This window comes from Microchirus variegatus (genome assembly GCF_963457635.1).
Source record: "Microchirus variegatus genome assembly, chromosome: 6".
Classification (NCBI taxonomy): domain Eukaryota; kingdom Metazoa; phylum Chordata; class Actinopteri; order Pleuronectiformes; family Soleidae; genus Microchirus; species Microchirus variegatus.
In genome coordinates this window covers 31,663,210-31,684,978 of record NC_139807.1, presented here as the reverse complement: position 1 = coordinate 31,684,978, position 21,769 = coordinate 31,663,210, and the positions used below count along the sequence as shown (strand labels likewise).

At 38.0% G+C, this 21,769-nt stretch overlaps 2 protein-coding genes across 2 annotated transcripts in view; one reads left to right on the top strand and one right to left on the bottom strand.

Moving 5' to 3' along the window:
• Positions 1–10,438, top strand: part of tub (TUB bipartite transcription factor) — a gene marked incomplete at both ends in the record, with an annotated part of 50,856 nt that extends 40,418 nt beyond the window's left edge. Inside the window, 8 exons of the mRNA XM_083891668.1 lie at positions 1,770–1,922; positions 3,117–3,238; positions 4,469–4,660; positions 4,779–4,891; positions 7,287–7,401; positions 8,229–8,327; positions 8,412–8,583; positions 10,305–10,438. Coding sequence (XP_083747794.1) covers positions 1,770–1,922; positions 3,117–3,238; positions 4,469–4,660; positions 4,779–4,891; positions 7,287–7,401; positions 8,229–8,327; positions 8,412–8,583; positions 10,305–10,438 — 1,100 coding nt within the window. The remainder of the gene's footprint in view (positions 1–1,769; positions 1,923–3,116; positions 3,239–4,468; positions 4,661–4,778; positions 4,892–7,286; positions 7,402–8,228; positions 8,328–8,411; positions 8,584–10,304) is intronic.
• Positions 10,439–14,796: 4,358 nt separating this feature from the next.
• On the bottom strand, positions 14,797–20,951 carry ric3a (RIC3 acetylcholine receptor chaperone a; the record flags this gene model as incomplete). Its single annotated transcript, XM_083890873.1, has 6 exons — positions 14,797–15,542; positions 15,626–15,783; positions 16,674–16,770; positions 17,245–17,320; positions 17,395–17,612; positions 20,834–20,951. The coding sequence occupies 6 exons, from the start codon at positions 20,949–20,951 to the stop codon at positions 14,797–14,799; spliced, it is 1,413 nt and encodes a 470-aa protein (XP_083746999.1).
• Between the last annotated feature and the right edge of the window lie 818 nt (positions 20,952–21,769).

The window sequence follows — 21,769 nt, the reverse complement described above, 5'->3', positions numbered from 1 at the left end:
GTACTTTATGAATTATGCAAACCAGGTTTATTATGGACAGACGTCTCAACCGTTTGGTAGAGGCCTGTATCTGAAACACTGTAGGGTCTAATTCAAAAATAAATAAATATTGATAATCGTTATTGTTATCATAAGTAGATAAAATAATAAAAAATGCAAAAAAATAAATTTTTCCTTTGCTTTTTTCTTGGTGCGTACCTTAAAGGGTTAAAACCTTTGACGCTTCATCACCGCACCCGCGTTCATCTTTTGTTACAGACCTATTAACCGTCGCAGTAAAACACACTCGCTCATCTTTGTCAACGACGTTGTCCCAGAAACAAAGGAGAGGAAAGAGCTAATGAGATTCCACTGAGGGTAAAAGATTAATCAGGGCGGCAGAGTCAGAGTCACACGGCGACTGATGGAGCTTCAGTTTCCTCCTCTCTGAGAACCCACGAACAGAACAGGAGCTTTGCTTTGACTTTACATTCACTACAGAAACACATCAGCTGCAGCGAGGCCATAAACTCAGATTGCACAAAGTTGGTGAATAATTTAAGAAGCCTCCTACTGAAATTAAACACACGACTGCTTAAACACCTACACGCACACGTCTCAATCCTGTGTGAAATCACGCTCATCTTCTCATTTTCCTCTGATAATATGAGCTGTTTATTTCTTCTCAGATTTTATTATTAAATGCACTAGAAGAGGAAGAAAAAACTGTTTTTTTTGCATTTAAACACGTCTGCATCGGCACAGACGCTGAAAGTGTTGATTTGTTTTTATTTAAATTGCAAAAAAAGCTGCCTTTGTTTTGCCGCGGCGTGATTTATTTCTGCCATTATTTTCAAATCCGTCTTGAAACGAGACGATAAATCACTGAACAGCTTCACGGATATATTCTGACAGAGTGTGATTGTGTGATGGTGTGATTGTCCAACACAACTTTATTTACAAATCACTTTAAAAACAACGACAGCTGAAACAAAGTGCTGTACATCAGAGTCAAATAAATATAAACAAATGTTTGACCTAATAGACCTCCATGGGGCCCTAAGCAAAATTAGATTTTGGGGCCCTCTGTTACTGCCAATAATATTGATTATTGATCATTCACACACCTACTATACTAAAGGTATTCTACTTATTCTACTCTGTCACGAATAAGCTCATAAAACTAATTGTGAGAACTTTTTGTTTGATTTGACCAGATTTGCAAATTTACAGAAAAATCTTTCAATTAATATTTGGCAAAACCGGTTATAAATAAAAATATTAAGATATTAAGGTCTGAAAATCTAAAAATGTCTACAATCTTTGGGGGGGGATTTGACTTTTATATGTAAAAAACACAGCATTAAATAAAATAAACAAATACTTCAATAATAATGTAAATTAAACAGAGGCACCCGGAACAAGGTCATAAAAATGGTTTATAAAGTTAACGTTATAATCACATCTGACAACGATGTAAAAACTGCGAAAAAACTTTAAACACTAAATAAACTACACCAATCCAAACTTTTCTCTTTTTTTGAGTTCATTGCTCTTTGGGGCCCTCTAGTGGTCACGGAGCCCTAAGGATCGGCTTAGTTCGCTTATGCCTTGGGCCGGCCCTGATTAAAACAATAAAATACTGTAGAAAATATAAAAACAACACAAATAAACAGGTCATACAATAAAGCTATAAAAATATAAAACCAACATCTCATACTAGGTTGAAAGCCAAAGAGTAAAAATAGGTTTTAAGATGCGTTTTTTAAAAGATTGTGTGATTCCCGCAGCAATCGACGGCCTGGTTTCTCAGTGTGACGACGGTCAGATCCAGATCCTGACGGTGGGTCATTCCACGGCGGACGACAGCGAGGGGGAGCCTGTGATGAGCTGCACTCAGTCGCACAGTAAACAGGACCTGCGCGTCACCATGCTCAAGAAAGGTACTGGACTGGACTGGACTGGACTGTGTGTCACTACATCACCAGACTTCACAACTGTGTTGATACACCTCAGCATTCTGTTCCACAGCTGCGTCGTTGGCTGCTGTCAGTGAAACACAGTGACTCACGTTAGAACTGGCAACAGCAAATAGGAATGTGATTTTAACACCCAGTCTGTGAATGACACTGACATATTCTTATTTTTATTATTATTATGATGATGATGAGAGTCATTGTAAACACACATTTGTCTGCAATAGGAATATCCAGCAGTCGTAACATTATGAGGATTAAGTCGTAACATTATTAGAATAAAGTCGTAACATTTTGAGAAGAAAGTCACAACATTAGGAGAATAAATTTGTAACATCACGGGAATAAAGTTGCAACTTTACGAGAATATAGTCGTAACATTATGAGAAAAAAGTTGCAACATTATTAGAATAAAATTGTAACATTACTGGAATAAAGTCGTAACATTATTATAATAAAGTTGCAACATTACTGGAATAAAGTTGCAACTTTACGAGAATATAGTCGTAACATTACGAAAATAAAGTCGTAACATTACGAGAACAAAGTCGCAACACTACAAGAATAAAGTAGTAACATTATTAGAATAAAGTTGCAACTTTACAAGAATAAAGTCGTAACATTACGAAAATAAAGTCGTAACATTACGAGAATAAAGTCGTAACTTTGCGCGAATAAACTCGTAACATTATGAGAATAAAGTTGTAACATTACGAGAATAAAGTTGTAACATTACGAGAATAAAGTCTCAACATTAGAATAAAGTCACAACATTACGAGAAGAAAGTCTCAACATTAGAATAAAGTTGTTACATTACGAGAATAAAGTCATAATATTAGAATAATAAAGTTGGAACATTACTAGTATAAAGTCGTAACATTATTAGAATAAAGTCTCAACATTAGAATAAAGTCGTAACATTAGGAGAATAACGTTGTCACATTATTATTATTACATACATTAACATAGACATTAACAGACACATTCTGGTCCACAGCTGCGTCGTTGGCTGCCGGTGAAACACAGTGACTTACGTTAGAACTGGATGTGATTCTAACACCCAGTCTGTGTCTGTGAATGACACTGACATATTGTCATTTTTATTATTATTATTATTATTATGATGTGAGTCATTGTAAACACACATTTGTCTGCCATAGGCATATCCAGCAGTATGAACTTTGATGAAGAAGAGGACGACGAGGATGAAATCAGCTCCAGTTCCTCGCAGCTCAACAGCAACACGAGGCCGGGATCTGCCACCAGCAAGAAGTCGTGCAAGGTAAAAAAAGACAAACTCAAATCCACACATTCACTGTGGTGCAAATGTTATTCCAAGCACCTCAAACGTCTCTTTCCAGTTCTTTCTCCTCGTCACGTTAATCTTCGTCGCGGTACCGAGCAAACGTTTCAGAGTCAGCCGCTGGTTCCTCTCTTGTTTTCCGCCTCAGAGAAATGCTGTTGTTTTTCGTCTGGGGAAGTTGGAGACTTCACAGTTGACAGTGCTGCCGTCTCCTCCACCTCCTACAAGCTCGTTTATCTCCCACAGAGTGCTGACGCTTCTGTAGAGTTAAAAGTTTTGCGGGGTTGTAGCTTCTCTGGCAGAATAATCCTTCTTCTTCTTCTTCTTCTTCCTCCGCTGCCACAGTTCTGTGGAGCTGCTGAAAAGCTCTCGTCGTTACTCAAACACAACTTGACAAGTTTAAAATAATGTAAATAATGCAAATACTTTCAAAAACTAAACACTGTTTACATTAGCCTAAACATTTCCACTCACCGTTTTATGACGTTGTATACTTTACCATGTTTTCTATAACTTCCGAAATGTCACTTAAGGATATATTAAGGACGTATTCAGTGCTACTAGCTAGCTACTGCGTTGGCTTTTGATTTTTAAAAAAATGTTTTTGTTAGTGCTGGGCACTAGGTTAACGCACGTTAATGTTTCCCGAAAAAGACGTGCGTGACGTCATGTTTACGACACCGGAGTCCGTTAGCTGCATTAGCTCGTTTAGCGCATTTAGCGCGCCTACATTCGAACTGGAGCGGTCTGTTTATTAAAGGAAAAGAGCAGCGCTACAAACTTTAGAGACTAATTTTAACAATCGGGAGTCACGTAAACATGACATCACAAGCGTCATTTTCCGGTCAGTCGTCATGGGAACGCGTCATGCGTTAACGTTGACGCCGCTAACCGCTAGTTTTTGTGTATATTTGCCACCAATGGATCACAACTACTCGATGCAAACTCTTTCTGTAAAACACAAACACACAGAGGAACCAAAAGAGACAATCAAACGACAAACAAGCCTCTTTGCAGCCTTTTAGAATTAAATCTTTCATTCCCACTCTTCCTTCCTCCTCGGTCCTTATTTTAGACCGTGTGCTAGTTCTCACTCCCCGTGGACGATTTAAGCCTCAGACTCATTTCTCTGTTCTAATGAAAGTCAAGTCGTCTCATCATCATCATCATCTCAACATCTCATGTGGGCTGTGATTCCTCTGTTTGCAGGAGGTGGCCTCAGCACCCACCCCGCCGGTCAACGAACCCTCCATCGACGTGGACGACCTCGAAGAGTTCTCCCTGAGACCTGCGCCGCAGGGGGTCCGAGTGAAGTGCAGAATCACCCGAGACAAGAAGGGCATGGACAGAGGCATGTACCCCACCTACTACCTTCATCTGGAGAGAGAGGACGGCAAGAAGGTGAGACGCGATGACGCTTTAATCGCTGTGAAGATGTCGTAATAAAAAGGCTTCTCATGAAGAACGGTATCTGTTTTCTTTCCAGATACTAATTTGTTTTGCTGCTTGCTCGTCCTAGGTGTTTTTGTTAGCTGGCAGGAAGAGGAAAAAGAGCAAGACGTCTAATTATCTCATATCCATCGATCCCACTGATTTGTCTCGAGGGGGAGAGAGTTTCATCGGTAAACTGAGGTAAGTCCTCGACGGCGTCGGCTGCAAACGCTGCAAATGATCTGCACCGTTCTTTATTTTCACTTTGGCACTTGGTCGCTGCAGTTTGAATTAAAGCTCATAAAGTGGTCCTGTTGCACATATATGTGAGTTATGGAGGTCTACTTACATACATTAACTTGGTTTTATGGTCAAAAACCTCCTAGTTGCTGTAAACGAGCCGATAGAAAAAGCTCTTTTCTAACCCTAAGCCCTAACCCTAACCCAAGATGTTCCTCAGCCGCAATATTTCAGACTCAACTCTCTCACCCAGAAGACAGACTGTGTTGTGTTGTGATTGGGCAGCCAGCGTTGAGGCTTCCCAACTGTCTTGTGATTTGCCAATACCCGGAAGTGACATATTCAGTCTGTCCCTTTTGAAGCACTCGTCAGCCGCGCCATTTCAGACATAAATCTCGCCTGAGAAGACAGAACTGTGTTGTGATTGGCCAGTACCCCGGAAGTGACATTCGACACACCCGCTCTCAGAAGCGCAGCTCCCCCCTCTGCAACGGTGGATGCACTGCTCCTCATTATCAAAACATTGTTTTAACAGTGTTTAAAAATAGCTTCTTCACGACTCCCCGCCACAGTCCCTTTGACGACCTTTGACCCAGAGTCAGAAGACACTGTCGCTCGTGAAACACCTCCACAGCGGACGTTATTCTTCTTCTGCGGTTCAATGTACGCAACCGGCTGTTAACGTAACTATATAACGGGATTTTCAGAGATCTCGCTAAAGCCCGAGATTACAATAAAACACAGCGTTCTCAGCAGTGGCTGAACTGTTTGTTTAGAACCTTCAGGGCTTCATAAACAAGGTAATGACGCAGATACACACTAAAAAACAGCGTTAATTGGAACTTCCGGTCTCGGTCCGCTTTAAAACCCCGAGCCTTGAATTTTAGCATTTTTGGGAACATGAATAATGGATATTAAATCTGACTTGGCCTCGTTTTTTATGAGCCAATGAAAACAAAAAACGCATAATGAACACTTTACCGTAAGACTACAGTAAACTGCAGCTGATGAGGAATGAGTCATAATCAAATCAAACTGTTAATCTATGAATATTTAACAACCCTGGAGTGCTTTTATAGCACCTCCGTATGAATATTGACATATAAAGCACTATCAAAGAGCCTAATGGCCTGCACTTCTGTAGCGTCGGAAATGAAAATGTATCATTAAAATGAAAGAAAAGCGTCCGTTACATCACATTTTCATATGGACATGTAACGTACGAGGCCACGGCGAGTGCAGACGTTATCCTCTGTGACAGCCTGAAGGCTGTTGTTTAGCGGCTCCATGGAAACTCCCGTGGAGTCTAATCAAATATGTTTCTCTGCGCAGCCTTTAATCTTCAGAGCCGTCCTCCCGACCGCCGGTCGATGGACTGCTCGGCTCGGAACCCTTTCGCAATCACAGTCCCCACTTGAGTGATGGAGATCTAAATTCAAATCAGCGCTGACCTTTTCGTCCAGCGATTCTGCAGCTCTCTCTCTGAGCGGCTGGTCAGAAAGAAGAGGGTTGCATAAGGTGGACTCACGCTCACCCCTTATTACGCACTATAATTACACTTTTACAAAAGAGTAATCGTCGTGCCAGAAATTGATTTACAGCAACGGCTATTACTGCAGCAGTGGCGCGGTGTAGTGCAGTGTTTCCACCACCAGAGGCAGTGTTAAAAAGCAGTGCGACGACAAACAATGTGCTCCACAATAACCCCTACGATTTAACAAGCACATCATAGAGCTACGGTGGCCTGCACACACCAGAAAGGATGCAAACATGGCAGCACAAGCCTTAAAGGCGCCATATGTAAGAATGTGGCCAAAAACGGTTACTACATTCAAATTCAAACACTTAGGTTTCGTTTTCTGACGTAACTGGCAACCCGTGGTCGCTCGGCAGCTGAGACTCTACCGACTGCAGTGATTGGTAGACGGCGGTAGATGGCGCCACATGACGCCAAAACACGATTTCAAAACATTAACATGATTTGCAGTCTGCAAAATGTTTTTTTTAATGCAAATATTTTGTCTGTACTGTTGTTGTTGGTGAGTTCAGTTTGTTATATGAACATTATTCCTGAGTCTCTGTGACATATTAGGAGGATTTTATGGATTTTTATTTTAAAGCAATTCTACACTATAGCAATTCAAGTTTGCATAGCAATTACAACCTATTTTTGTGTTGTTTATTTGATTTCTGCCAATAAAACCTCTTATATTATAAGTGTTACACGTTTAAGGTCACAGCGTTAGATCGTTTCTGTGTTTCCACAACATAATAATATTGTAAATACATGTTCCATCTTTTGTCTCCAACCGTAGGCGCTGTATAAAAATGTGTTTTGTATTGTATTTCTCTGCAGGTCGAACCTGATGGGAACCAAGTTCACCGTCTACGACAGCGGTTTGAACCCCATGAAGAGCACCACCAGTCTTGAAGCGAGCAATCTGCGGCAAGAGCTCGCTGCCATTTGCTACGTGAGTTTGTCAATAATAATGATAATAATAATAATAATAATAATACAAATAATAATGATATACAGCACATCATAAAAGTGATCACACAAACATAATTGCTATATTGGTTTTAAGGAAGATTATTTACAGTTACACTTTACAGGAAATAACATAATTGTTATATATATATATATATATATATATACATAAATATACACATATATATATATATATATATATATGTATATACATATACATACATATATCATTATAACGTTACAGGAGTGTCTTAGTACAAGTTTTCAGTAAATCCTCTATCAACAATAACCTTTAATAGCATGTTTACATAATATATACTGTAACTAAGTTGTAGTTATTCAATAAAGTACATGTCGTATATACTTATGCAGTACATATATATGTTTGTTTTGTTTTTATTCAAATTGGTCTTTATAAATTGTGCCAAATGGAGGAAAATGTCATATTTTCACCCAGATCTGTACTGTATGTTTACACATAATAATGAAATTATCAGTGAATAATCATGAATAGTTATAATCTCATTATTCATCATCAGAATACCTTTAATTATTATTGAGGCCATATGTTGTGTTTATAAATAATCATATATACATAAAAATAAGTATAAAACGTAATCATTTATTGGATAAAAACATATACATATATATATTTTCTTTTGCTAAGATGTGTTTATATAGTTGGTGAAAATGAAATAAATGATTCATCAAACTGCTGAAAATAGGACATAACACACTCTATGTTGCATAATCTTAATCTAACATGAATTATTTGAGAATTCTTCGTTAACCGAACATCATCATCTCCAGGAAACCAACGTCTTAGGATTCAAGGGACCTCGCAAAATGAGCGTTATCATCCCTGGAATGAACATGGACCACGAGAGAGTGTCTATCCGCCCACGAAATGTATGTGACTGCATGGTTTAATACGTAATCGATCAGGTACGTTGTGAGCCGAGCGTCTGAAGTTGTCCCCGTCTTCTCTCACAGGACCACGAGTCCCTGCTGGCCAGGTGGCAGAACAAGAACACAGAGAGCGTGATTGAGCTGCACAACAAGACGCCCGTGTGGAACGACGACACGCAATCCTACGTCCTCAACTTCCACGGCAGAGTCACGCAGGCGTCCGTCAAGAATTTCCAAATCATTCACGATAACGACCGTGAGTTACTTTCATTGAAATTGAATATATGGACTATAGAAGAATACGAAATTATTATAATAACACACAATCATTACTTTAAGTATCTCTAGACAAGGTTTGCTGTTGTTTTAGAGTTGAGTTGTACTGTAAATAGAGGTGGAAAGAGTACTGAAATATTCTACTCAAGTACAACTATTTTGATAAAATGTTATATAAAACTTCTTTAAAAAGGTCTAAAAATGTACTCAAGTTATCGGTGCCATATGTAAGAATGTGGCCAAAAACGGTTACTACATTCAAATTCAAAATACAGAGGTCTTTCATGTTTCGTTTTATGACCTAACTGGCAACCCGTGGTCGCTCGGCAGCTGAGACTCTACTGACTGCAATGATTGGTAGACGGCGGTAGGTGGCGCCACATGACGCCAAAACATGATTTCAAAACATAAACATGATTTGCAGTCTGCAAAATATATTTTTTAATGCAAATATTTTGTCTGTACTGTTGTTGTTGGTGAGTTCAGTTTGTTACATGAACATTATTCCTGAGTCTCTGTGACATATTAGGAGGATTTTATGATTTATTACATAATGCACCTTTAATGTACAAAAAATTAGTAGTTTCAAGTAAAACTTACTTAGTTACTTTTTTAACAAGGTTCTTTCTTGTCGTTCAAAAAGGACAAAAATGAACACAAATCTCACATGAATTGTTTATAAATTTACTGATATATCCTTCACCGGAGGGTCGCTGTGCCTACCTCAGCTGACATAGGGCGATAGGCGCGGTACACCCTGGACAGCTCGACAGTCCATTTTCTCTCACACTCTCACATTTTAGGGTGACCAATTCACCTCATCCGCAAATCTGCATGTTTTTGGACTGTGGGCGGAAGCCGGGGGAACCCGGAGAACACAGGGAACCCATGCAGCAGAACATGCAAACTCCTTGCAGAAAGGTCCTTGTTCGAACCCAGGAACCCGGGTCCTCTTGCTGCAAAAGGCGAGAGCACTAACCACTACACCAACCGTGGGCCCCATAATATATATATATATAATATAATATATTATATATTATAGATACAATATGTAAACACATAATGTTTCAGTCAACATGGGTCAAAGGTCACATATGCTTTAACTTTCTTTTACTTTTTAAAAAAAACTCAAAATGTGGAAAAGTACGGAGCCCCCGAAGTGACATGAGTTTCCAAAAAATATGAGAAAAAAAAATTGAATTTTTTTTTTTCATTATTTTTTGGAAACTTGAGATCTTGACTTTGACACTCAAGATTATTATTTATTTTTTTTGCCATTTTTTTTCTCTCATGTCACTTTGGGGGCTCTGTAGAAAAGTACGGTAACTTTTAAAAAAACAAGCAAAAAAACAAAAACATTTTAAAAATGACTTTAATATCAATGTAATTAATTACTTTCCACCTCTGGTACTAAAATAAGTGTACTAGTAATACTATTAAAACCACTAATAATGCACAATTCAGTTCGATTCATTGCACAATACATATTAAGATTTTTTCTTTCTTTATTTTTTTATTTTAAAATTGTACATCTATAACTTGGTGCTATCTATTTGTATTTTTTTTTTAATGAATTATAGACATTTCCTCATAGGCTGGGCGTTATTTTTATTTCCTGATATACATCAAGAATCACAAAGCAAAGAAAACAGTGATGATACATAATGAACTGTGTGTCCCGCTTGTCCCTCTCTTGTGCAGCCGACTATATTGTGATGCAGTTCGGTCGCGTGGCCGAAGACGTCTTCACCATGGACTATAACTACCCCATGTGCGCCCTGCAGGCCTTCGCCATCGCCCTCTCTAGCTTTGACAGTAAGTTGGCGTGTGAATAGATCGCAGCCTCACGTTGAATTAGAGAAACCCACAAAACAAGGGCTGATATCGTGTTCCCCCGGGATGGGGACGGGAGATCCACCGAGATCTGCAACACCCCCGTATCCTCGGAAGCACTGCATTTCCCAAAATGCTTCACGGGCCTCAAATTTTATCTGTATGTGTGTGTGTGTGTATATTTGAGGGCGGGACTTGGTCAAAAAAAAAAGGTCAACGGAAGCAAAGAAGAAGAAGAAGAAGCACAAAGAGAAAAATCAACTTCTAACCCATTTGTTTTTGGTAACTCTGCTCATTTTGTAACGGCATTAACAGTCAAACACTGGTCATTCACGTAGTAGTGAGAGGAGTTTAACATTTCTTTATCTGTATATTATTATTATTATTATTATTATTATTATTATTATAATAACTAACAGTTCCACGTCTGTAAGTTTTAAAAAAGGTGACTGGATTTTAAAAATAGCCTGCCACGACGTCACGCACTTCCTCAAGCATGAATACTTATACAGTTACACCTGTGCAGTAACTCTACGAAAACAAGAAAAAAAGAAATAACATGCATGATACAATATATTTATTTTGTTATTTATGTATTTATTACATGTTCATTTAGTTCCGCGGCGTCATTTGCATCCGTCAGTATTTGGCTCTGCAGAGCTGCACACACACACACACACATTCTTGTACGTGCTGCATACTGAGGACCAAAGGTAAAAGTGTTGACAAAGTGAGGACCAGTATTATTATAACACAATTACAAATATCGACTTCACGAATGACATCTATAAAGAACTACTGGGTGCAGTACCATAAAATGTCGGCAGGTGGAGCCCCAGAGCAAAAGGTGCTGGAAAACGTGTTTTTGTACCAAAATTGAGTTAAAAACAGAGTATAGCATGTTTACAACCTAAGGAAGTGATTTCAATGAAAAAAAAAGTGAGGACCGGCCAAAATGTCCTCATTTCGTAAAAATGTCCTCACTTTGTTGGTTAAAAACCGATCACTGGTCCTCAATATGCTGCAAGTACAAGAACACACACACACACACACGAGTATCATGACTTATATCCACACATCAGTCAGTGACTTGGATATGAAGGGGGGGGGGCAGAGGTTTGCACTGTGTCGTGTTACCGTAAACAGTATCGTGCCAGTGTCATGTGTGTGAATGTATAGGATTATGACGGTGGTGCACTTTACTTTGAAAATCCGCAGAGGAAGAAGCGAAGAACAGCTGTACATACATTATTGTGCCTTTGAAGACTAACTCCAGTGTTACGCTGTGGCAGTAAACAAACAAACAAACAAACAAACAAACAAACAGACGAGTTTGAATCGCTCTCCGTCTTCACATGCAAATATTTCTCTTGTAGCTACTTTTGAATGAAGAGGTTGATGATGATGATGATGATGAAGAGCAGCGCCTCCAGGAGCAGGAAGTGATAATAATCCAAAGTCACATGACAACCATTTCCATGTCACGATCGAGCTGATCGACGCTTAAATCGCATTAAAACATGACGTTAACGAGACGAAGAATCATTTTTACATCCCGCTTTTCAATCAGGCAGCAGACGTAAAAAAAAAAAAAAACATCCTCAGGGCCCGGTTTTTTCAAAAGGTTTATTAATCTGGATAAAATTGATAATTTTATAATTATATTTTATAATTTTAATTCTATTTTTTTTTGCTATCCATGATTGATCACGTAATCCATCGTACTTTTGAGCCGGATTGGATCAATCTGATCTGGATAGAAACTTTTCAGGATCACCAAATCTGGATAAGCTCAAATAGGATAGAAAATCAACAATGTTAAACCTTATTAATTAACCTTATTAATTAATTAAAACCTTATGAATACATAGGATATCTCGTAAGCATGATTCAAATTTATTATTATTTTATACAATTTTAAAGTTCCGTTACATTTCGGGCCTGAAATCCACCCTGAATCCACCCTTCTGATGGGATCACTTTAATCCAGATTTTTTTTGGATCAAAGTGATTCCAATCCTACAACAAAGTTCTGAAAAACCCAAACTAAAGGTTTGATTCCGGGTCAAAACCAAGATTGGATTACGTGATGTAATCCGATTTTTCTATTGAAAAACACATTTTCAAGATTCGATCCAACCCGTTAACCAAAAATCGGAGAGGATTATTTTTGAAAAACCAGGCCCACACACACACACATGCACACACACACACACACACACATGCACACACACACACGCACACAGCGTCAGTGTGAATCTGCCACAGCGAACACACACTTCATCTCTTTACACCTTAGTACGTTGTCGCTACATCACTTTGTTTTATTGCTGTTCATATTTTTACTTCATATATTATTATTATTATTATTCCTGTTGCCCCGTAGGGGGCAGTATACTTTCTCAAATATACTATGATATTTTGTATTTTATGACCAATTAAAAAAAAAAAAAAAAAAAAAAAAAAAAATACAGAAAGAAGGCAAAGAACAATCTCTGACACCGCTCTTGTTACTGTGGTTTACGAGGACATCTTTATCAAAATGTGCTATTCTTGTACTCAGCTGTGTTCTAACTATTTTAAATTTCCTATTTGAAAAAACAAAACAAAACAAAACAAAGACGTTAATACTCTTGCTGTAAAGTCTGCTTTTCACACGTGTCCAGGAGCCAAAACGTCCTTTCATTTTCTTTTTTTTATTGCTCTCGTTGTTCTGTACATTCAATGGTGTTTACATTACTGTGGTGATATCGACACAATCCTTTGACCGTGGGAGAAAAAATAAAAATCCTCAAAGTCAAGACGTGCTCAGTTCTTTCATAACGGTCTTTAATTTTATATTTACAGACGTAATGAACAATAAATTGCCTTTAGTGTGTTTACTGTGCTCAGGGCCGGAACAAGGCATAAGCGAACTAAGCCGCTGCTTAGGGCCCCGTGACCACTAGAGGGCCCCAAAGAGCGATTAACTCAAAAAAAGAGAAAAGTTTGCTGTAGTTTATTTAGAATTTTTCTCCCTGTTTTTACCAAAGTTTTTTCACAGTTTTTACATCGTTGTCAGATGTGATTATTTAATTTTATATTTTATTTATAAATATAATATAATATATAATATAATAAAATATAAAGTATTTGTTTATTTTATTTAATGCTGTGTTTTTTTACATTTAAAAGTCAAATCCCCCCCAAAGATTGTGCACATTTTTAGATTTTCAGACCTTAATATCTTAACATTTTATTTATAAACCCTTTGGTTTTATGTATCAATTCTCTGTGTCGCCAGTAGGGGGAGTTGCTGATTTTGCCAAATATTAATTGAAAGATTTTTCTGTAAATTTGCAAATCTGGTGTCAAACTAAAAGTTCTCACATTATATAGAATTTAGTATAGTAGGTGTGTGAATGATCAATAATCATTATCATTGGCAGTAACAGAGGGCCCCAAAGTCACATTTTGCTTAGGGCCCCATGGAGGCTTGGGCCGGCCCTGACTGTGCTTCTAAGTGGACCAGAGTCAGTGTAAACCTCGCTATCACAGAGATAAACAACAGTTTTATGTTGATTCACACATACATGCACTTTACACTCACTGGCCACTTTATTAGGTACACAGGACACCTATTAAAGTGTGGTCTTGTGTTGTGTGTCTTTGCTTCAAGGTTGTGTGTTCACAGATGTGTGTGTTCTGCATGTTTTGGTGTGAACACATGGTTTATGTTGTGAGTTACTATCATCTCAGACCAGTCTGGTGTTTCTCATCTAACCTCTACCATGGCCCTGAGGTGCAAAACACAAGCACAAATCAAAAAACACATACGCAAAACAAAAAATACAAATGCAAATCAAAAAACACAAAAGCAGAAAACAAAAATATTAACCGAGTTTGTGTTTTTTGTTTTGCGATTTGCGTGTGTTTTGCACCTCAGGGCCACCATAGACCTCTGACCTCATCAACGGCTGCTGCTCCCTGGACATCTTCTCTTTAAATAGTCAGTCACGCGTCACGTTCAGTCTGAACCGTACATTTGTTGCTGTCATGTGATTGGCTGATTAAATGTTTGCATTCAGAAGTACAGGTGTACCTAATAAAATGGGCAGTGAGTGAGTCCATATTGCTGTTGAATATACAGGCTCAGATGTATAGAAACATGTAAAGAACACTGTCACTATTTTAAGAAAGGAGTGCAAATAAGTCGCAAAAACACAGTTCAGGTGCAGAGCTATTAAAATATATATATTAAATATATATCTTTTCCACATATTTATCTATATTGATGGTGTGTTAATCCTACAGTTAACTCAATATGTGAGCACAATATCAGGGATAATGTTTGATGTTTACTGACTAAAGGGAAAACTCCTCACGTCTCTCTCCTGTTCCTCATCCTCAGCCCACTCACTCCCACCTCTTTACTGCCACCTACAGGAGCAGACACTAACACATACTCCTCTTTATCCACCTCTTCTTCTCCTTCTTCCTCCTCTTCTTCTTCCTCTGGGTTTGGGCAGCCGTCGCTGCTGAACTGCAGGCTCTCTGCTTCCATCACTGGATCTTCTTCGTCAGCGTCCTCCCTCTCTAATTCTCCCTCTGCCTCCTCCTCTTCCTCCTCCTCCTCCTCCTCCTCTTCCTCCTCCTCCTCCTCATACGTGCCCTCTTTAGGGTAGCGGAACACGTCTTTGTGGTCACTGAAGCTGATCTGTTTCCTCCCTGCGCTGTGACTCTGCAGCTCTCTGCTCACCTCCAAACCGAGCATCTCCTGCTTTGTCTCTGCAGCGGGACGTGATAAACGAGGGCTGAGCAACACTCGTTTCTCTGCCTCCTCCTCCTCCTCCTCCTCCTCTGTATTTCCCTCTGCTTCTTCTCCCTCCTCCTCCTCCTCTTCCACATCATCCTCTCCATCTTCCTCCTCCTCCTCCTCCTCCTCTTCGTCCACCTCACGCACGATGGACAGCTTCCTCGCCACGACCTCCTCCTCCTCCTGCTCCATCCTCTCTGCCAGGGCCTCAGCAGTGGGCTGGTTACAGGTCTCCTCCACTCTGACCAGGTCAAACACATGGTGTCTGGTGTAGGGATCATCATATTGTGGGTAGGTCTCCTCTGGGTAGCCTGTGTATGAGTTTAAAAAACAGATTAGAGTTGTTGTCGTTGATAAACTGAGCCATTTTTCTCAGATTTTTTGCGACGTGCACCTTCCCAGTCGGCAGCGTACGACACTTCCTCGGCCTCCATCTCCGGAGACGCTCCCTCCAGCCGACCCTCCTGCATCAGCTGTGTGATCTGACGGAGCTGCCGGAGTAGTTTCTCCTCCTTCTTCGACGTGGAAGATTTGCTCTTCCGGCGTTTGCCACTAGAGAGCAGCGCAGACGTGGAAATAAGAAGTTATACACACGTTCAAGCGTCTGATTCTTTCTCAAATTTCATCAATTAAAGGTGCAATTATGTAATAAATCTAAAGCAACTGGCCAAAAAAAATCCTTCTAATATGTCACAGAGACTCAGGAATAATGTTCATTTAACAAACTGAACTGTTTTGGCGTCATGTGGCGCCACCTACCGCCGTCTACCAATCATTGCAGTCAGTAGAGTCTCAGCTGCCGAGCGACCGCGGGTTGCCAGTTACGTCAGAAAACGAAACCTAAAAGACCTCGGCATTTTGAATTTGAATGTAGTAACCGTTTTTGGCCACATTCTTACATATGGCACCTTTAAATGTGACGTATACAGTTAGGTCCATAAATATTGGGACATCGACATAATTCTCTTTATTTTGGCTCTACACATCACTACAATGGATTTGAAATGAAACAAACCTGCCTAATTGAAGATGACGTAATGAGGGAATAGCCCACACCTGTCCGTGAAATAGCTTTTCAGTCAATTGTCCCATTACTTTTGTTTCCCCTAAAAAGTGGGCGGCACATATAGAAAGTGTTGTAATTCCTACACGAGTCCTAATCCAAGTGTTGGATGTAAATATCCTCGAATTAAAGCTGAAATTTAATTTGTTTGTTTTATTTCAAATCCATTGTAGTGGCGGATAGAGCCAAAATAAAGAGAATTGTGTCGATGTCCCAATATTTATGGACCTAACTGTATAAAAGACCAGTTTCTTGATATTCATCACATAGTTCATCACGTTTTTTCCACTTTACTATAATTTCTTTCATTTCCATATTTATTTCCTCGTTTTTTTCCTCATATTTAAAGTATTTTCTCATAAAAATGAGGATTAATTACCTTCCAGATTTACTGCGCTTTGCAGAGGCGATCCTGTCCAACATGGTCTCGGTCTGCAGGAGTCGCTCCTGAAGTCTGACCAGCTCGTAATCTGCTGCTGCGGGATTTACAAAGGAGGAAAACGCTGGTTTAGTATCAAAATATACTGGAATAATAATAATAATAATAATAAAAATAGACGATGTAGAGATAGAGAGCAGTTAGAGCTGCAGAGAGCGATTATATTCGTAATCGATTAATCTGTTGAGTATTTTTGAGTAATCGTTTTGGTCCATAAAATGTGAGAAAATGACGAAAAATTCATTCAGATTCAGTTTGAATGATTTCTTTGTTTCACGGAGCGAAGAAACCATCAAATATTCCGACATTTAAGCTGCTAAAATGATCAGGAATCTCGTTTTAATGCTGAAAAAAAGCCTCAAACTGTGAAATTGATGATCAAAAATAGCAATTGTTTCAAGCCTTGATACATTTATGCACACATGTATATGTTTAGGAGTGTTTAAATACCGTTTATAATCAAAAAATGTTGGTTTTACACTTAAAAAAAGTCAAAATCGTAGTCACTTACTGAATGTTTTCTGCGTGTTTGTCTTGATTATTGTGGCGTAGATCCCTGATTTTGTTGTCTTCGTCTTACAGGTCAGCTGTGAACATGAAAATGAACATGAAGTCAGTCATAGTTATTCGTAGATTAAATAAATCTAGTTACTTTAATCACCTTGTGGATTATGTAGATGATGTAAAGCAGGATCCCAAACCCATAAATGGGAATGACTTGTGTCATCAGGTTGTATTTTATTCCTCGGCCGAATCCTTTGATTTTGCCCATGGCCTCTGCACTGTGTGTCATGCAGTGAAACACTTCCACACCCCACTGTTTGGAGTCTTCAGGCAATGACAGCTGCTTCATCACAGGAGGGTAAAACCCAGGTCCAACTGGAAGAGAGAAAAAAACAACAACACACAAACCAAAAAACAGCCGATCGATCAACAACTGGAGCATAAAATCCCCTGTAAACACTTCACAGTGACCTCACTCTCCATCATTCCACGAATCAGCCGAGCAGAAAGTGAAAAGAGAATAAAGTGCACGTCGTTGTACGGTGAGCACTTACAACATCCTTTTTTGCCAAAACATTTCCCACAATATCACCATTTACACCCTTTTGCATAAATAGTGAATTCTGGAGACTTTTAGCCTTTTATTTACATTTCCTCTTAAATTTAGTGAAGTATAATAGTTCTGATTAATAGATATAGATAGAATAGATATACCTGTGTCGCTTTAGGTGAATTTTTAGTTGTTGCTGATGTTAATGTTAATATTCTGCATCTGTTTTGATGTCAAACTATTATTTAAATGACGTGTCCTTCATCTGAAAACTGGCTCTGGGTTTCATATTAATTCTAAACAAAGCAAATGCAACTCATCTAATGAATAAATTGCTTTGATTCTGATTAAATTAATGTTAAGATTTACACACACAATAAGTATGAACTCATTGGACAACATTTTGAATGTAACAGACACTTGTTTATACACAAAAGTGAAATGTGTGTTAATTTCCCAACATATGACATATTGTTAGATATTAAAATGTGAATAAAACAAAATGAGAAAGAATATCGTATTTTAAATACCTATTATTTTTATTTTATTTTATTTTATTTTATTTTATTTATTTTATTTATTTTATTTATTTTATTTATTTTATTTTATTTTATTTTATTTTATTTTATTTTATTTTATTTTATTTTATTTTATTTTATTTTATTTTATTTTATTTCATTTTATTTCATTTTATTTCATTTTATTTCATTTTATTTCATTTTATTTTATTCAGAAAAAGAATGAACTGCAGGTGATTGAATGGCCTGCAATACCGGCGAGGCCCACCAGTGGGCAGCGTGAGACACCTGCAGGACAGGTGGAGGTTTACAGGCGGTGAAGAAGACGCATTTGTTTGTTGATCGTGAGAAGTTTGAAGCTCAAACGCCTTTAAAGAGACTTTTACACAGGAAACAAAGAGGAAACAGTGGATTTAACTTCACCAACGAGAAGTTCAAGCAAAAAACAGAGACTCGGGTTCATTTGGAGACACATGGAGACACATGGAGACACTGAGGAGACACATGGAGACACATGGACATGGAGGTAGGAACACAGCTTGAACTGAGTCAGACCAAATCCGTGTTTTATTTGTCCTGGTTGGTTTATTCTCTCATGATGACTGAAGTTACTTTGTATTAATGGTCGTTAAAAATTATCTATCAATCATCTGAGAACACTGGGTTACAAAAATTGTAAGTTTTCTATGTATTTTCAACTGAATTCGGAGCATTTTGCAGCGTTTTCTCACTCAGGGTTAGGGTTTTTATGCTAATTTGATTTTTGGAAAATCTTCTGACTCAATGTTGTCATTACATTTTTGTGACATTATCAGTTGATTTCTCATCCAAAAATCGTTTTCTAACAGATTCCTGTTAGGAACAATGGTGTATTCTCTGCAGATGTAGCAGAATATGATTCTTTCAAACATGATTATTTCTGCAAGATCTTCTAGTAAACATGTGTCAAACTCAAGGCCCGGGGCCCAGATGTGGCCTACTACGTCATTTTATGTGGCCCGCGAGTGATTAATTGGTGTTAAAAATCTGTGTTAAAATAGGTCTGTGCTGCTTTAAGGCATGCATTGACCTAAACTACATTTCCCACAATGCATGGCAATTGTGTCGCAGTGGATCATTGTATATGCATCAGGCCACCGGTGAAATTGAATAAGTAATAAATACAGAAAGTTATTTAGCAATATTATGTTACAGAGTAGTTACCTTTATTTTACATTATATTTGGTTACATTCATTCTGTATGACAGTTACATCTGTCCCTTTGAGGGTAACCATTATGCTGATGTGACACACCTGCTCTCGTCGCAGCCGATTTCATTCACTTGTTATATAAATCAATTAGTCATACGTTGGCACATGCAAAATCTTCAGAATTTTTTTATTGCAGGAAATATAAAAGAATTTTGCATCATATGACGTGAAAATACCTGTACAAAAAAAAAAACAAATACGTAGCTTTGGTTGAGCAAAACCAATTCGATTTTTGGATTAAGCACATCAACATGATCCTAAATCAGCTAAAAAAACCTCAAACAATACATTTGGTGTCGACCAGTGTTATCATTTGATTGATTTACAGACTTATATAAAGAAAATATAAAAGCTGCGTCTGTTGCATTGTTCCAGATCTGTGTGACAGCTGCCATCGTCATGTTGCTGAGTCTGCATTGACATGAATGAAGTACAAATACTGCACGTTAATCAAATACAGAACGTCAGTTTAAGAATCCATACATTAAATGTATGTCTTAAAGCATCTAGTTTTACACTGGATTACAAAAATGTAATGAAATAAATCAGCACTTTTCATTAACCTATTGGGTAGAAAAATGAAAAATAAACACATGTAAATCAGTATTTTTGTCTATAGAGGAGTCAATATACATGTGTATGACTCCGTGATGATGAAATGTCAATTTCAACCAATGGTATTGGTAAATATTGGGAAGCAACTTATATATTTATCATCATTTACAGATTCTAAACAGATTTAAATGGCTCACATAATAGACCACACTGACTCTAATCCCTTATCGACGTTACATAAATGCACTATATCAGCAGCACCGCTCCTCTGAGACTCTCTGACATATATTCATACGCTCTGTATATTCATATTCTGTGTCGTAATTTATTCCAATGGCTTAAATGCACCGTTTCCGCTCTTTCAGCTTTTGTTTTCATTTAATCTTCTTTTCAATTTTTTCCCTGCGTTTGTTCCACCACAGCGTTAATATTAATGAAACTAATTCCGATTCCTGTAAAACACAAACACAAAACTAAACTGATCCTTTTGGCTCAACTCGCTGTGAACCCTGAGTCACTGAATCACTCTGGAATATTCAAATAATTCCGCAGAATATTTTTGAATTAAACCTCCTCGTCCTTAAAATAGACACATTTTAGCGTGTGTATGAAATATTCTTGTGCGCTGGGATGATGCTGAGGCCTGCTCCAGTGAAAAAAGATGGCGATGGCGATGGCGATAGCTGGATGGATGATGATGGTGTGATATAATCCGCCCTTACCCTCAGGATGCTCCATCTCCTTCTTCCCTCTGGGTAAAAACATCCTGGGCAGGAACAGAGAAACACAGAGGACGGAGCACGATATGAGCGTGACCTTCTGACACGTCGTTATTGACATTTTTGCCTCGGAAATAAAACACTCAGACAGTCCGTGAGTTTATGTCCAAAGAAGAGTGAAAGCTCATAGTCATCGTGACGTCTCCTGTCCAGATTAGAGCAGATTAGAGCAGATGCATTCAAGTGCTATTTGGAATTATATTCTACAAATCCTCAACGGGATGAACGAGTGGCACAGTTTAGGATGAAAATGTCATTTCATTTCATTCAGTCCTAACAGTTACTTCAATTACTTCATAGTGAACCTGGCAACAAGAAAAGGCTATAATAGACATCTTTGATAAGATCATGGATTAAATATAATCAAATATTAAATATAAATAACATTTTTAATGGATATTTGAAATTCAGGATATGATCCATTTGCCCTGATGCACTTTGACAGTGAGCTGACTTTCTTCTCAAAAACAAAAAGTATCTCGGAATGACTTGAAATTTACCGTCATAATAGTCGGCATCACCCTGAACAAGGATCTGTTGAAATTATTTGTAAATCTCTTAAGGAATAATTTTAAGGAATTTTTGAAATCAGGAAATGATCCATTTGCCCTGATGCACTTTGACAGTGAGCTGACTTTTTTCTCAAAAACGAAAAGTATCTCGGAATGACTTGAAATTTACCAACGCAGGAAACCTCAAACTTTAATATTCATCCAAAAAAAATTAAATTAGAGGAACTTCTAATATATGTTAGTTATTAACAATTTACTGCATGTTAAAACACTGGATAAACAATTTAAAATGAAGAAAACAACATTTTTTCCGTGTTTAAATCTTAAATTTAAACACTATAAAATTAAAATATTTATTCATTTTTTA